Here is a 16,620-nt window from a genome sequence, read left to right on the forward strand (position 1 = left end):
AGGTGATGGGCTACACACACACACTGCAGAGGTTTGTAGGTCAGGGGTGGGGGCAGTGGGTCAACGGGCCCAAAACTGAATTTTTGCCCCCAAACAACTTAAACTGCTCATGGTCCATCCTGCAGAGTCACACCCACTGTCTGCTGATCAGTTCATTGCATAAACTTAGCTGGGGGTGATAAATATAGTAACAGGTGTCAGATCCCCCGTGACACTGCAGCCAGAGCCCTGTAGCTACTCAGCTGAAACAAAGATCTGCAGCTCACATGAACCTGCACTATTTTACTGCAGGATTATTTCTGCTCTCTAATGACACTTCCAACCAGACGAGTTAATCTAGTGAGTAAATCAGGCAGCGACTGCTGTTTAAACAATGGAAGGGTATTTGTTGATGTAACCTACGAAGGCATAAGGCTCTGGTTTCAGTCACAGGTCAGAGATCTCCCTACCTCCTGCCTTCACCAGCAACAACAACAACAGATCCTCTTTTAATCTTCAGAGACTTCACAACTGAGCAGAAGGACCCAAAACCACAAGGTAATAAAATCTAGTGACGTCTGTCGGCACAAAAACTGACATCACATGTTGAAATGTCCTGTTTGTTACTTATCAGTTTACCACAGATATATACGGTATATATGTTTTGTAGTGATTGCTAATTGCAACTACAGTTTGTATAAGATTAGCAAAGGTTGAGGAAAGTCAACATCGACTGCTGGTCGGATACAGAACATGAGATCCAGCCTCGTGTCAGGTCACTTTTTACTGCACTACATGAATGTCACTCAGCTTCCTGGTGCTGAATGTTCGGTCTGGGTCTGTTTTACATGGTTCCTTAGTTCCAGTGAAGGGAAATCTTACTGCTATGGCACACAATGATATTTTAGCAATATTTCATCCACTTACTTAAACACTGACCTGCTGCTCAAACACAAGTTCAGTGAAATATTAAAATACAACTCTTCCTTCTCTTTGAACAGGGCCTGGGTCCTCTCTGTGGACAACATGGAGTTTCAGCGATTGCGATTGGAGGAGGAGGATGACGAAGACGATGCAGCCATTCAGTACATGATTGAACAGAGTCTGCTGGAGAGCAACAAGCAGAAGGAAACTCACAGAGACGCCACAACACGAGGCGGCAGGAGGTCAAAGGAACCAGGATTCAAACATTTTTCTCAGCTGCTCAGTTTGTCTTGTTTTAAAAGGACAAAGTTCTGCTCGTTCCTTTACTGTCCTCCGTCACATCAAGCCTCCAGATTTATTCTCATCAGAAGTATCTGCAGTATTTACTTCATCTTAATTTTTTATTGAAGCACATATTCTCCAAATAATTATGTGTAGATATGAGTTTCTACAAATTAACTGCCGTTTAAAGTCTCACATTAGGAGCCCTGGAAATGACAAAAACACCAAAAGATCAGATTAAGTCAAAAGTAGAAGTGAATATATTAATAAATAATATTGTTAGTTAAATAATTAAAATTATGGTTTAAAAAGAAATATAAAGCTTTATACTTTTCCTTTAATTGTTAGAAAAGAGAAAAGCTTTTTTTTGGTTTTACTTTGTTTTCACTAAATTTGTTCATCTTTTTGTTTTACTCGTTCTCTTCCTATAATTAGAGGTGAAGTATATGTTTTATTTTATCAACTGATTGGTAGCAAATAAAAAAAGAAAAAGCTTTTCACTGTTCCAGCAACTGTTTGGCTCTTAAAAGGAAATGTATTAAGTTTAACATTTCACCTTTTACACTCCGTTTTAAGTGTTTAACCAACACTGTCATTTATTCATGTAGTCGGTTGTGTTTTCACTTCTTGTTTTAACTGTCTTTGTCTTTTGTTTTGTCTTTGGTGGAAATCTTCGTCAGTTCAGGACCTTTCCAGTTCAGCTTCACAGAGTTTTGTTATATTTTGTTTTGTTTTGTTTCACTTTGCTCTTTTTCCCCCTCACAGCTCTGAGCTCGACTGCACAGACAGCAGCCTGATCTTCACTGCTATAAGACAAGGTGAGGAAGAACAAAAGGCCTTTAACACGATCAATGCTCCTGTGGTGATTCATCTCATCCAAATGAATGATGATGTCGCTGCGTTACTGCCGGATGTGTAAATAACCGTTGACCATATCAGATGTTCTGTGAGTTTCTGCTGCCCCCATGTGGCCAGTTGCAGGTTCAATCATCACACTTATCTAACAGGTTTCATAGCTGATCTCTCACTGGTTTGTGTGCACTGTCATCCAGAAACATCTTTTTTACCTGGCAACGAAAGCAGGACAAGTGAGCAGACATTTACATCTGATTCTTGAGTCTCCACTTTGACTGCATGACTGAGACCAGCTGAAGTTAGAGAAGCTCCAACAAATCCAGCAGAAGCAATACAGCGTGACCAGATAAGGGATGAAAATCAGTGGCAGCACGACGCTACTCCAAACACTCCGCCCTGCAAACAGCTGTTTGTGTTTTTATTTAGGGAGGGGTGTTGCTCAGATCAGAGTCAACGTGATGCTGACTTGTACTTCAGGGGTGGGGAATAATAGAACTGAGAGCAGAATCAAAAATGGAGTATAATCAAGTGACTTCACTCACTGTATAAGTTAAGATTTAGTGTTATTTTACTCTTGTTTCTTTAGCTGTTAAACAATCCCTCTGTCCATCCCTCCAGGGAATGAGAAGCTCTTGAAGGATCTGTGTGTCAAACACAAAGATAAGTTTCTGCAGACAGACAGCAGAGGTTGGATTCCTCTCCATGAAGCAGCAGCTCAGAGCAACCACGCCGTCCTGGAGCTCACATTCACAGGTTTGTATCTGCTTTACAATAACAAAATAACCCCTCATCGATCAAACAGACATGATGAATGATACGTCACGTATCCTGTTCTCCAGCTTCAGGCCCGGACTCTGTGGAGTGTCAGACCCTCCGTGGGCAGACTCCTCTCTTCCTGGCAGTAGAACACGGTCTGATAGAAAACGCCTCCTTCCTCCTCAAACATGGATCCCAGCCGGACAGTCAGGACCACGACCAGGACTCACCACTGCTTGTAGGTAGGCTGACCAACATTTCACTACCTCAAAACCTCACAACTTCAAAACTTCAAAACTTCAAAACTTCAAAACTCGTGTGGCCAAGGAAGCGGTTTCCCTGTTGTTTCACATTTACCAATTTTCTAGTTTTTTCTGCTTTCTAAACTTTTTTTTCTTTTAAACAAAGAACATCACAAAATACACTAACCATCCCTAACATATAGTAGCTCAGTCATCAGCTCTAAATCATCTATCACCTGTCTGACTCCGTCCCTCTGCAGCGATCCGCTCAGACCGTGCTGACCTGGCGGAGCTGCTGCTCCTGCAGGGCTCCAGGGTGAACCAGGAGGTCTGCCACGGACGCTGTCCCCTGCACGAGGCCTCACGTCTGGGCAAAGCGTCACTGGTGAACCTGCTGCTGAAGGCCGGAGCCCGGACAGACCCGCGCAGCCACTACGGCCTCACGCCGCTGGCCCTGGCAGCTCAGAGTGGACACCTGGAGGTGGTGCAGACTCTGCTGGAGAGAGGTGAGAGAGCAGGGGTGTCTCTACAGTATTACCCTCTGCAGATTGTTTACTAAACTGGAAGATTAGAGTTTGGGTTGATAATAGTTAAGGTTAGGGACTGTATGAAAAGATCAGTCAGAGGTTCTTCAGCTGAAAAAGAAATGAGCCGAGCAAATACCACATTAATATGAAAGTGATTATTGGGCTTCCAAATTAATGGTAGAGCAATACAGATAATTAGAAATGCCACTTAAAAATTGCATTTAGTTTTCATCAATCTTCATGATACAGGAATAGTGTATGGCCTTTACTGCCTCTTTTTGATTGATGTTCAGTTCTAGCATCTTTTAAAGAAAATATTGACTCTAAATAAAAACACAGATCATTCCAACAATACCTCAAATCATCCAGAGGAGTGTGCAGCCCTGAACAGCACCTTCAGTCCTCAGCTGCCTTCAGAGTGCTCTGGGCAGAATGGCAAAAAGCAGGCGGGACAGGAAGTAGCATTAGTAGGGTTGTAAACATAAACTGCAAACATCGTTAAATATTGATGAACTCGACATGATGTTAAATGTTTGTACACAGCACTGACGTCTGCTCTGCAGGTGCAGACGTCCTGTCCGAGGCGCAGGATGAGGCGTCCATCCTGTACGAGGCGTCTGCATCCGGGGATCCGGCTGTCATCAGTCTGCTGCTGGAGTACGGCGCCGACGCCAACATCGCCAAACGCTCAGGACACATGCCGATCCACCGCGTCGCACACAGAGGACACCTGCAGTAAACATATTCTTTTCAATCAAACTTTATTTGTATTGCACCTTCCCAACAGATTAGAGCAATTCAAAGTGTTTCACAGATGACAAGCTGAGGATGAGACAGTACAAATGTAAATAGTCAAACAATTAAGAGACTGATGCACAAAAACATGGTTGAAAAAGTGGAAATAAAACCAATAAAAAAATATTTTTCAAATAATAATTTAGTAATAAATAAATGAAATTACATGAAATCAGAGGGAATAAAAAGTTTTGAAACATGAAAACAATAGATAAGATGATGAAGTAAAATAAATAATGGCAGTAGAGAAAATGAATGAGACGAAGTCCAGAGACTAGTAGGAAAGTACCAGAACCTAAAAGGTTCTGCACCAGCCATTCACCAGGTAGGGACTGTCTAATTAAAAGGTGCTGTTCAGTTGCATTATGGGAACTCTAGGATCCACTGTGTTCTTGGAGTGCCCCACCTTTATGGATCAATGGAGTACATTGTTAATAATAGTATTTGAGTGAATGTTTTCTGTAATCCTGTCACCCACATTTAACTTACCAAGTATATCCAACATCATGTGTGTGTGTGTGCGTGTGTGTGTGTGTGTGTGTGTGTGCGTGCGTGCGTGTTCTTCAGAGCTTTAAACCTGCTGATTCCAGTAACTTCAATAAGAGATGTAAACGACACTGGGATGAGTCCTCTACACTCTGCTGCTGCAGGAGGACACACACACTGCATCAAGGTGTGTGTGTGTCTGTGTGTGTGTGTGTGTGTGTGTGTGTGTGTGTTACAGTAACAACATGTCATCGTGACTGAAAGCAGGCTTGAACTTCTCTCTGTAGATCTCTTTTTTCATTCTCTACACGGTTCTTTCTGACATTTCAATATGACTCCCTGACTCCCATCAGGCCTTGCTGAATGCTGGTTATGACCCCAACTACATGCTCCACCCCTGGGTTCGGCGTAGCTATGACGACGAGAGGAAGTCGGCTCTCTTCTTTGCTGTCTCCAATAACGATGTGCCGTCAGCCACGCTGCTGCTGGAGGCTGGAGCCATGGCCAACCAAGACCCAGTCAAATGTCTGCAGGTACCTGTGTGTGTGTGTGTGTGTGTGTGTGTGTGTGTGTGTGTGTGTGTGTGTGTGTGTGTGTGTGTGTGTGTGTGTGTGTGTGTGTGTTACATGACTAAAAGCAGGCTCTCTCAGCACACAGAGCTGAACCAGAAGATCTAGCTGTATAACATTTTCTATAAACGGTCACTTCCTTGACGTAAGTGTCTCTGGCTGAACAACAGTTCCTGGTCTGACGGGAGTTGTGTGCTGGAACTGTTTCTTTTTGAACAACAGCCAGGTTCAGGGACTGTGCAGCTTCCTGAGGTCTTGTTGTCACAGTGAGGTTGCCAGGTTTTGTTCCAAAACTCAAAAAACACCTGCAGGAGAGAGCCTGTTGCTGATCCACTGTCTGTGTCTTAAAGGTTGCACTGCGTCTGGGCAACTATGAGTTGATCGACCTGCTGCTGAGGTTTGGAGCCAACGTCAACTATTACTGCAGAGTGAACACAACACACTTCCCCTCAGCGCTGCAGTACGCTCTCAAAGACGAGGTGAACTGCTGGTGTTGGTTATTATTGCTAAAAGCATTCTGGGGTTACAAACCTACTTATATTTAATCTGGCCTGTTGGCCTGTGTGTGTGTGTGTGTGTGTGATAGCTGGTTCTAAGGATGCTGTGTAACTATGGTTACGACGTGGCGCGCTGCTTCGACTGTCCCTACGGCAACAACTCCCATGTCCCTGGAGACTACGAGGGATGGACGAACAGTGTCATCAAAGACACTATGGTAATTTATTTTTATCAGGGAGGGGGTCACACTGTGGGGGCCGCAGGGGGCAAAAACTCACTGCCTTGTGTCAACTTGACTTAACTTAACTCTGTACCTGTGTGTCAGTGCAGTTCTGTGAGGTGATCACCGTGTCCTGGCTGAAGCACCTCTCCGGTCACGTGGTTCGCATCCTGCTGGACTACGCGGATCATGTGACCCTCTGCTCTAAGCTGAAGGCGGCTGTGATGGAGCAGCGACAGTGGCCCGACATCTGTAGGCTGCAAGGTGAATTCAAACTTTATTGACCCCTGCCCCTGATGACAAAAAACACAGAACAAAACCAGTGATCTTCATGAACTGTCCTTCTTCTACGTTTCCTCCTCCTCTTCAGAAAACACTCGCTGTCTGCAGCATCTCTGCCGACTGAGGATCCGTCGCTGTCTCGGTCGCCTTCGTCTCCGTTCGCCCACCTTCATGAGCTTCCTGCCGTTGCCGGGGCGACTGAAGGACTACGTCCTGTACCGGGAGTACGACCTGTACGGGCGGCAGAGCAGCACGCCCGGCTGACGCAGGAGAAACTCACAGAAAGTAGTTCCGTTTGAACATTTAGAAATATCTGCAAATACTCCACAACCACACGTTGAAGTCACTGTTTCACTTTCTGAACTCATTTTCCACATCATACACCTATTTAACAGTAAGAGCCAAAAAAAGAGTTTTTATTTTATTTTTATTGTTTTTTTTCTATCTTTCCCTCTCTGAAGAACAGTGTATTCTTATTATTCTTATTTTGTATGGTTTTCTATATTTTGATGAAGCATAAAACAAACAGTGTCTGAAAGTAAAATACAGATCAGAAGATAAAACCAACTGTGAATCAAACACTTAGTCTATTTTAATACTAGGTTAGAAAACAAAAAGTAAAAATAAAATGATTCCAACAACATATAATCGTCTCAAATTTGTTTCAGATCATTCTGCCAGCTTTTTGATTAGTATTTGTATTTCATTATTAATTTTGACAAAACAAATGTGCACCAAAGTTCAGATGAGGTTTGTAGGATTTATTGTTTTGGGACAATGAATGCTGGCAACTCATCTATACTGAACAAAAATATAAATGCAACACTTTCTTTATTACTCCTATTTTCATGAGTTGAAATAAAAGATCTAAGACTTTTTCTAAGCAAACAAAAGATGCGCGCGCGCGCACGCACGCACACACACACATTACAAAGGAGATGTACGTGTTGCACTGCATGAGGCAGATGGTGGTCACAGCAGAGAGGCCTACTGACTGACTGAAAATGCACATCTGTAGCCCAAGTCATGTGAAATCGACACTTCAGTGCCTAATAAATGTCTTTTTTCAAATTAAAACTGTATCGTGACCAGCCCGAGGCACACCTGTGCAGTAATTATGCTCTGTAATCAGCATCTTTATATAACACACCTGTCAGGTGGATGGATTATCTTAAAGTAGAAATGCTCACTAACACGGATTTAATCACATCTTCTGAAGTCTTTTGTGCTTAGAAAATAATTTTACATCTTAAATTTCAACTCATGGAACCAAAAGTGATGCAATTGTTTTTTTTCTTCATCTTAAGTAAATTTAAGGAATTTAAGCCTGCGGCCTCGTTCCTATGGCCGGATCACAGCCGTGCTGATATTCAGATTCACGACCTGGAGTGTGATATTGCTTTTACACAACAGTTCTACGAGCGCCATTTTAGTTAAATAAACCACAGGTTGGTCCTTGCATGAAGTAAAATTCTTCTGCTCTTCCTCACGTTGTGTAATGAAAAAATGCCAGCTTAGGGGGTATTGCCTAATTTCGCTGAATTGAATTGCACGTCTTTATTTAATGGGACAATAACACACGCAAAGCGCTAACAGCGTTGAGGCAGCATCGGCTAATGAAGAACGAGCACAAGTAGGACAACGGAATCAGACGATCCCCCATAAACTGGTATTTTTCATTAGACAAGGTGACGAACTGCAGAAGAATTATACTTCAATACACGGAACCAGTTTATGATTGGTTTGTTTATTTTATCGTTTGTTTGACTACGCCAACACACACTTCCGCAACTGGACTGGTACTGGACTGTTGCTAAGTAACACAAAAACATTTTCCTGACCTGCACAGTGCACACTAGCTTGCTACTTTGTCCTGTTGCTCAGGAGTGCGCCGAAGTATCCAGGCTTCTTCCCTTCATCCTCTTCTGACGACCACACATTTAATTAAAATTTAATTAAAATTATTATCAATTGTTTCTGGAAGTATAATCACCTTTACGGTGCAACGTTTGTTACGATCTAAGACAGATAACGACCGTTAATGTAACGCTAATTAACGGTTAAAAGAACACCTGTGAGGCGGAGTGATACATGTAGTTAAAAGTCCCAGTGCTGCTCCTCTCCTCCAATCATATTACTGACCAAGTAATTCAAATATATATATGTATGTATGTGTGTGTGTGTGTGTGGGAAATAGCATTCACTCATTTTCCCATGTTCACTCTTGGATTCACCTGATGATTTACAACTCTTCAGATAAACTCTCATTCTTGCATGACCTGCATGTCTCTGCCTCCTCGACATGTGAAGAAACTTTAAAATCAGGGTGAAGCTGGAAATAAATTTAGATTTAACTTTAAGATAAGCAGGCTGAACGACACTGCCACTGCAGGAGTGTGTGTGTGTGTGTGTGTGTGTCAGATGATCATGTATGAATGGAGACGAAAACATTTCCACAGAGAACAAACTGACTCCTGATGAAATGAGTCAGGCTGCACTGAAATCACAGATAATCAAGATTTACCTTGATGCCTCACACACTCATGTGGCAGACTGCTGCTGAGGTGCATCCAGGCTGTTGGCATCCTATGATTGGGACAAATTGTGTCCTTGTGGTTTAAGAAGTTGACGACTAACCTCAGAGTCCAGCCTCCGGACCTCTGTTGAATGTCATTCCCTTCTTTCTCTGCACTTCATGTTGCTGGAGAACATCTTACTGATATGTGAACCAGGATTGGCTGTCTGGCTCAAACTGATTATTAAAATGGTTTCAGATGCATTTTCTTTCAATCAACTAATCGACTAATTGTTGCAGCTCGACTTGGGATGGGAATTTCCTTTATTGTTAGTGACATTCAAAGACATTTATGTAACCGACTTCAGGTGAGCCAGTGTGGGTGGAGTGTAAAAATGTAGCACAGTTTTTGTTTTTTTTTGCAGTGTAACAAACAAACCTGAAGGGAAATGTGTATAATTCATTATCAGTCTCATTTTTCTCAAGGTTCTTTGGACGTGATGAAAATACAAAGAGGGCTGTGACTTTAAGGTCCTGGTTCAGTTGCTGCAGCTCCTCACTTCCTGTAAAGAGTTTTCCCTCACGGATCACCCTGAACACTGTTGGTACTGAATGATGTGAGCAGATCTCTGCAGCCACTAATGCTCAAGTTCTGTTTATATGATGATTTCAGGGACTTTGATGTCGGGGGTCTTCACCTGCTGGTCAGGAATTACAACACGAGCCCAAAAGCTTCTGGAAAGATTTAATCTCACTTACTTTCACTGTTCTAACAAACAGTCAGGATGATGTCAGATGCAGAAAATGCTGCTAAATAACTCTGATCAATCATTGAGGCTAATATCCATGAATAAATATCACGATCTGAGAGGACACGTGGACCGTCGCTGCTTTAGACTCTGTGAGGACTGTAACAAGACTGTTTGACGCTGTGCTGCAAACTGACTCAAACAGGAGGACGTGAACGTGCATGCAGTTCTTTACCAACTCCTTAAATGTGGAAGTGAAACAAACCAAAGACTAAAGATGGCGTCTACATCTGCTCTAACACACACACACGTTCAGAAGAGCTTCCCACCAGAGCGACAACTCCACAGCAGGCAGAGGTGTTGGGCTCAGTGAGCTGACTCAAGTCTGGATTCACTGCTGTCGATACCCGGTCAGGATCAGACTGGAGCCGAGTCAGCAGCAAATAAAACAGACTTGAGTTAGCTCAAATAATACTGCTTATAATCCTGACATTTCACACACTGTGTCTCTGATGCACTTAATTTCTTTACATTTTATACATTTAGGGGGAAGAGACATGTAAAAGACAAAACATTTACCCGCACATGTGGGTAAAGGTACAATAAAAAAATAAATTATCACCTCGATAAACCAAAAATAAAATATTCATATTTGCTCTCTTATTCCTGGGGTAGAGTTCCTGTTGTTGTCCAGCAGGGGGCGGTGCAGCGTCACGGCCGGCCTCCGGAGCTCCTTGAACTGTGATTGGCTGACACTGTCTAATCGGTCCGACCAGATGAGATAAAACGGTGACATCCTCAGTACAGACACCACGGCCGATTCTGCTGACACTTACAGGATAATGATTTGTATTATATATATATATTTATATATATATATTGTTTTGACACATTTGAGGTAGGGCTGGGTGATACTTAATTATTATTTGTCAAATTTCTGTTATCCAACCATATCACCCAGCCCCAATGTAAAGAATAAGGCTGGTACTACTCTATACTTTTGTTTCTGTCAACAAATCCCATGAAAAGACCAAAACCAACAACGTTAGATCATCTCTAAAACCTTCTCTACCCTGTGTGAACCAATTATACACAAATATACTGTTGACAAAACAATCGCAGCACAAAGTCTATGAAGTAGCTGTTTCTGGAGATTTTGATTATATCACATGATCCATTATTTCCATTTTTCTGAGCCCTTTCAGGACGTCTTGTATCTTGGCTTAAAAATTGAGATTGAAAATTCATTCTTGACATTGGAAACAGCAAGTTGAAGAAAAAGAAAATTACCATAAAGTCATATTAGCAGCTAATCTGGAGCTTTGGATCTTTAAAAGTCAAAAAGTCTTCAAAGTGTTTAAAAAAAATGGAAACTTGAACATCTACAATCCTATGACAACTGAGCAACGCCAGCAGCTGAGGCAGAGTGAAAGCTCAGGAACAGCTGCTAAATGGACGTTTTGAGACGTTTTTGGTGACTGCGGACAAGCTGCCGATTCCAAGGTCAAGTGTGAACTTTCAGGGGAGCTCAGGGGTTAAAGTGTCCACCATGAACCGCAATGTCCAATCAGCTATCAAATAAAGGGATAAAATACCCCCAAAATAATCATATATGTCAAAAGAATTTCACAGATATTGTTTCATATTTTTTTTTAAAATACTGAGTAATTTCCCAAAGCAACTGCTCACCATCGTTGTCAGCAAACATTGCTCAAACATGAGGAAATAGTGCATTTGTTGGGGACTATTTTCCACGGCGGATGAATCCACATTTGGTGCTCTGAAGAGTATCTCCAGCAGCAGGACAGTGTGTGTGGGACTGAGTCAAAACTAACTAGAGTGTGTGTGTTCATAGTAACGAAGGAACACGTGATCCAGTGCAACAGTGTGTCTCACTGATGGAGCTCTATGGCACAAAGGAATAAGACGTATCAGTGTCAGGCTTTTATACACTCACACTCACACACACTCACTATACCCGCTGTTCAGATGGATTCATTGTTGCTTTTGGTGTTTATCTGGGATTTGTTGACAAGATGAAAAATACAGAATATCACTAGACCAGATTTGGGAAACTGACACTTCCAATATTACACAGAGGATGATTTTTACAGGACACCAACTACTAACGTTTTTGAATTAAGCCCCAAAAACGGACATATAGCTTTTTTTTTTTTTTAAAAATGACCTATATTCTCTCCTTAAAGCCTACGTCTATGATGCAAATTTCTGTTGCACTTTATTATTGTTCTCTCTGTGGGCGACGCTGCCCTCTGCACTGCCGAAGAAAAAAGTCGCCGTCTATCATCTCCATCTATTGCTTTCACAGATGCTTGGATGTGTTTCTGAGTGCGTTTTCAAGGTAACGCTGACAGAGTCTGTTCTCCTGTCCAGGTTTGGTTTCTGTAGAGAAAGGGGAGTGAGGAGGAGTGGCGTGTGGGGGATCGGGGGCGAAGGGGGGAGTCGGAGGGTGAGTAATGTGAGTGTGGGCCAACTTCAGTGGGCGGTCCCTGGGATTCAGCTGATTGGTCGTCCAGAGAGGACGCTTTGTTCCACAGACAACTGTTCCCAGGATGTGTGTGTGTGTGTGTGTGCTGTTGTCTGTCTATCTTTGTGAGGACCAATTTGTTTGACCTTCACTGTGCAGAATGATGTATGTGCAGAGTTGGACACTAGACGGCTTCTTTCACATTCATCTGCTGAAGAGGAAAATTTAATGATCCCCTAGAGACACGTTTTAAGACGCATAAAAACACTCACGCCGTGTCTGGTTTGGTTTTTCTACAAAAAACGGAAGTTAAAATTTTTTAAATGATTTTCTCCCTCATTGAAAAAAATCAATAATCTGTGAATATGCAAATATTTTTCATTACAAAAGTTTAACTGCTGTACACAAGATGCCTCCTACTTCACTGAAAAGTCCATTCTCAGTGTTTGTGAGCTGGAGGCTTCAGGTTTCCACATCGCACTAGTTTCAGTTACACATTGGACCATGACTGACTTTCAAACTAGTTGTGATGTTACAAAATCATGTTCCTGCGCACACGTGTTAAACTCAGATTAAAACTGAACACAGAGAAACTTTCCTCTAAATGAATGTGAAAATAGTGTGTAAAACTCAAACATCATTCTGCACAGTGAAACATTCAAGTGAAGAACAGGAAGTAAGTAAAGCCTGATTCAGACTGGATTTATTTCTCTAGGAGAGGTGGGGTGATTTTAACCCCCCCCCCCTCTAGATGGATGAATGAATGGAAGCTGTAAATGTAAATCTTCAATGTCAGATATGTCAACTGTATTCAATATTATCTCTTCTACTCTCCACTATAAATACATCAGATATTAGCGTCAGTAACGTTTGTTTTGTCGGTTGCTTCCTTTAGCTACACAACCCTTACACCTAGCGGTCACTGTAAATAATTAGAAACAACCGATCTCTTCTTGAGAACTAAGAGCAGCCTGTTTTTAATGTATTCATGTGCAAAACTCCCCTTACGGAAGATTTCAGTTAGAACGAGGTTAAGTTTGAAAGAATTAACAACTAGTGCAACCAGCTCCTGGAGAGGCAGTCAGGTAGGTACTGGTATTTTTCTTCAGGCTTATCCTGCACAATCCTCCCTCCCTGTCAATTACAACTGTATCCTGTCAGTTTGTGATAATTAAAATGACTTCCACAACGATGAGTTCGATTACAGAGGAGCACAGCCTCCTCCTGCCACGTTAATCCTGTCTGAATGGGGCTGAAGACATATTTTCGGGAGGAGTGGGACCACAAGGTCAGAATCGAGCTCAGGTTCAGTCTGAGGTTAGTACTGAGGTTGGGCAGTTAGTTCTGATGGTTAGAGGCCGGGGACTGCATTATGTCACCGAGGGTCCTCACAAGTATAGACGTACAACCAGTGTGTGTGTTGTGCAGAGGTTTTCCATTTCAGCTCCACTGTCCCACCTCCTGCCTGTTGCTATAGTAACTACTCGACTGTAGAATGGCCATGTTTCCATGGTGACGTCCTGGAGAACCCTGTTCCATATTTACAGTCGAGGCGTCTCGGCAACACGACCTAAACTAACTCACAACAAGCTGTGCTTGTGTGTGTGTGTGTGTGTGTGTGTGTGTGTGTGTTTGTGTGTTTGTGTGTTTGGAGCTACGGCAGGTTGTCGTCCCGCAGGCTCTCCAGGATCTGGACCAGGCTCTCCAGTCCGAACACGTAGCCCCGGTCCGGCCCGTCGTGCACCGCTGTGTCGCCACGGAAACCCTTAAAGGTGGAGTGGGCAAAGTCGATCATACGAACGTCCACCAGGGGGGGCTGCTTGGGTGGGGGGGCTGGAGGAGGGGGGAAGGAAATTAAACTGGGAGAAGAGGGGGAGGAGGAGTCTGGATGGGGGTGAGGCGAGGGGGGAGGGGGGAGGAAGGAGCGGCAGTCTGACTTGGTGGGTGGGGCCTGTGGAGGGGGATGAGGAGAGGGGGAGGGCGGAGCCATTAGTCCAGGTCCCTGAGAGGACAGTGTCCCTGGGTCTGGGTTCTGGCTCATGTCCGTTTCAGAGGGAGTGTCGGGGGCCGGAGGAGCGTGGGGCCCGGGGCCACAGTGGGACTCTGCAGGGGCCGCGGGAGTCTTCTGGTGCCAGGCCGCGTGCTGCCCAGAGCTGAGGCCTGAGGGGCCCTCAGGTTCCTACAGACACAATCAAACACAGAGTTGGACTGAGGTCCTCGAGGAAATCATCAAACAGCAGATTGAGTCTTGATTTGATTTGTTTTTATTCTTGATTTGATTTGATTTCTCACCTTTCCCTCATAGATGATGAGCAGTGAAGAGGAGTAGAAGCGGTAGGACGCCTGCCTCTCCAGCACCGCCTTCAGGCTGCGAAGCTTATTCAGGATCGGCTCAAAGAGGTCCTGCCTCAGGCCCTTCCCATTGTGCATGTACTGGTAGAGGGCCTGGCGGAAGCCTTCGATCGACAGGCCGCGGCCGTAGTACTTGTTCCTGCAGAGGTAGTGACCGGTGTTCAGCTGGTACACCTGCACACACAGAGGGGAAACCGCTCAAACAAAGAAATGACAACAACAACTGTTCACATTCACGACTAGACATTTACCTTGCTCAATACAAGGCGATATCATTATGTAATACATTAGCTGCACATGCAAATCAGGCCATAGTCAGAAGAACCCAAAATTTGTCAGAATATTTATTATTTCGCCCACATCCTCAGGCCATTATCTCTTCCTCGGGTCTGTCATGTGACGAGTTCAGCAGAGGAGTCATCGTTCTACCTGCATGCCACACACTCTGACTCCCAGCGTCGCTGAAGTGCTCTGTTCACATTTCTTCATCTGCCTGGCCGCCTTCTCCTCGGAGGCGTCGTCTCCGTGCTGCCTGGTCCCCATCTTCAGGTCCAGGATGCAGGGGTAGGAGAAGTGGTGAACCACGTTCTCCAACAACAGGAACTCTGGTTAAGACGCTGCCGTTAAGGAGCACAACCAAACCATCCCTGATCTCTACCCAGTCTGGATGCACACAATAGCTTCAACTGTCCTATACTTAAATCATATTACATATTGAACAAAAAGTGAACTAAGTTTGTTAAACAATTTTATAAACAAAATATTGTTTTTGAAATCGGAGCTGACAGCAGTCCTGTTGAATCTGACTGAATACAGATGGACCTTGTTGAGGACAGAGTGTGTTGCTTATTCACTTTCCTCAGCTGTGTTTTCCTGGCAGCTGCAGTCTCCTCTTTGAAGCTGAAGATCAAAACACAACCTTTAACCTGATAACCTCAAACATCTCCAGCCCTCCCCTTTATTCCCGCCTTTGTCCCCACAGTCTCACTCATATGTACATTCAGTGCCTCTTATTGCACAGGTTACTATTCCACCACCAATCAGAGATGTGGGCAGTAGTTATAACAGTCTGTACATTTTTACATCATGTCTACAGATTCAGTCTTAATTATCACTATTTACCAAGTCAAGTTTATTCTTGACCTTGGAAACAGCAGTGTGACAAAACAAATCTTAATATAAGGCCCACTTCCTAGTTTCTTTAAAACCACGTCACGGTCTCCGTCAGTGGATGGAGTTAGTTTTGAAAGCTCTGGAAACAGGGGATGTGATTGGCTGAGGAAGGATACTGAAGAGTTTGCGGTCCTTGGACTCAGATCTCATGCGGCTGAGCTGCTGTTTGTGACAGCGGAGGCTCCACGGGTTGTGGCTGATCTTCTCTGATGTCAACCCGCTGTTCCAGTCCAACATCTGGAAGGGAACGTCCGAGTGGATCTTTGGGTCCAGCCTGGGACTCTTCAGCTCTCCGAGACTGCGGGAGGAGAAAAAGAGGAAGAGAGAGGACAACGTTGGTGATCCTCTGTTTAAATCTGCAGTGGATTTAAAGGTTTGCGTTATTCACATGAATTTGATCGCTGGATCATCTATGAAGTCTGAGTTTATTCGCCCAACACACCTAATATACCGACTGTACAGATGTAAGCTGTGGCTTCCTTGGAGCTGTCGCACAGACTGTATGTTGTTGTGTTCAGATCAAACTCTGATTATCTCAGATCTCACCAGAAACTCCAGCTCTACATTTATGATGTAGATCTATAAGGCCGCGGATTCAGCCTAAATTTTTCAACTTGCCCTGTTGTGTCTTCCCTTTAAATTTGAGCCACCCCTGTATTTATTTTTTAGCTCCACATTTCATGGCACTCCATCCAATAGTTATTGAGATTTACTTAAAATAGCAGCAAATATGAACCTCGTGGTGACATTAGAGAATAAGTCATAGGATCATCATGTGTCAGCAGACTTCATCATCTTCTGGGGATTATGAATGTCTGTGGAAAATTTCATGGTAAGAAGTTTTTGATAAATTACTACTAGGGGCTGGGAAAATTGTCTGGATCAAAGTGATGGTTCGCCTGACTGACATTTCCATTCCTCTTTTTAC

General features: G+C 43.6%; 2 protein-coding genes across 2 annotated transcripts in view; one reads left to right on the forward strand and one right to left on the reverse strand.

Annotated features, from left to right (window-relative positions):
- The first annotated feature begins 486 nt into the window (after positions 1-486).
- Positions 487-6,809, forward strand: asb14 (ankyrin repeat and SOCS box containing 14). Its single transcript, XM_022742156.1, has 13 exons — positions 487-537; positions 981-1,145; positions 1,951-2,003; positions 2,659-2,793; positions 2,880-3,038; positions 3,299-3,544; positions 4,129-4,300; positions 4,928-5,033; positions 5,200-5,379; positions 5,766-5,894; positions 6,002-6,130; positions 6,244-6,397; positions 6,504-6,809. Exons 2-13 carry the CDS (start codon positions 1,006-1,008, stop codon positions 6,677-6,679), a joined length of 1,779 nt encoding a protein of 592 aa, XP_022597877.1. The 5' UTR covers positions 487-537; positions 981-1,005; the 3' UTR covers positions 6,680-6,809.
- Positions 6,810-9,342: 2,533 nt separating this feature from the next.
- ip6k1 (inositol hexakisphosphate kinase 1) overlaps positions 9,343-16,620 on the reverse strand; it is a 30,002-nt gene continuing 22,724 nt past the window's right edge. Inside the window, exons 6-9 of the mRNA XM_022742062.1 lie at positions 15,809-15,990; positions 14,949-15,124; positions 14,460-14,693; positions 9,343-14,346 (exon numbers count right to left, since the gene is read on the reverse strand). Coding sequence (XP_022597783.1) covers positions 13,822-14,346; positions 14,460-14,693; positions 14,949-15,124; positions 15,809-15,990 — 1,117 coding nt within the window. The 3' untranslated portion in view covers positions 9,343-13,821. The remainder of the gene's footprint in view (positions 14,347-14,459; positions 14,694-14,948; positions 15,125-15,808; positions 15,991-16,620) is intronic.

The sequence above is a fragment of the Seriola dumerili genome, unplaced genomic scaffold (genome assembly GCF_002260705.1).
Source record: "Seriola dumerili isolate Sdu_G_001 unplaced genomic scaffold, Sdu_1.0 BDQW01000066.1, whole genome shotgun sequence".
Lineage (NCBI taxonomy): Eukaryota > Metazoa > Chordata > Actinopteri > Carangiformes > Carangidae > Seriola > Seriola dumerili.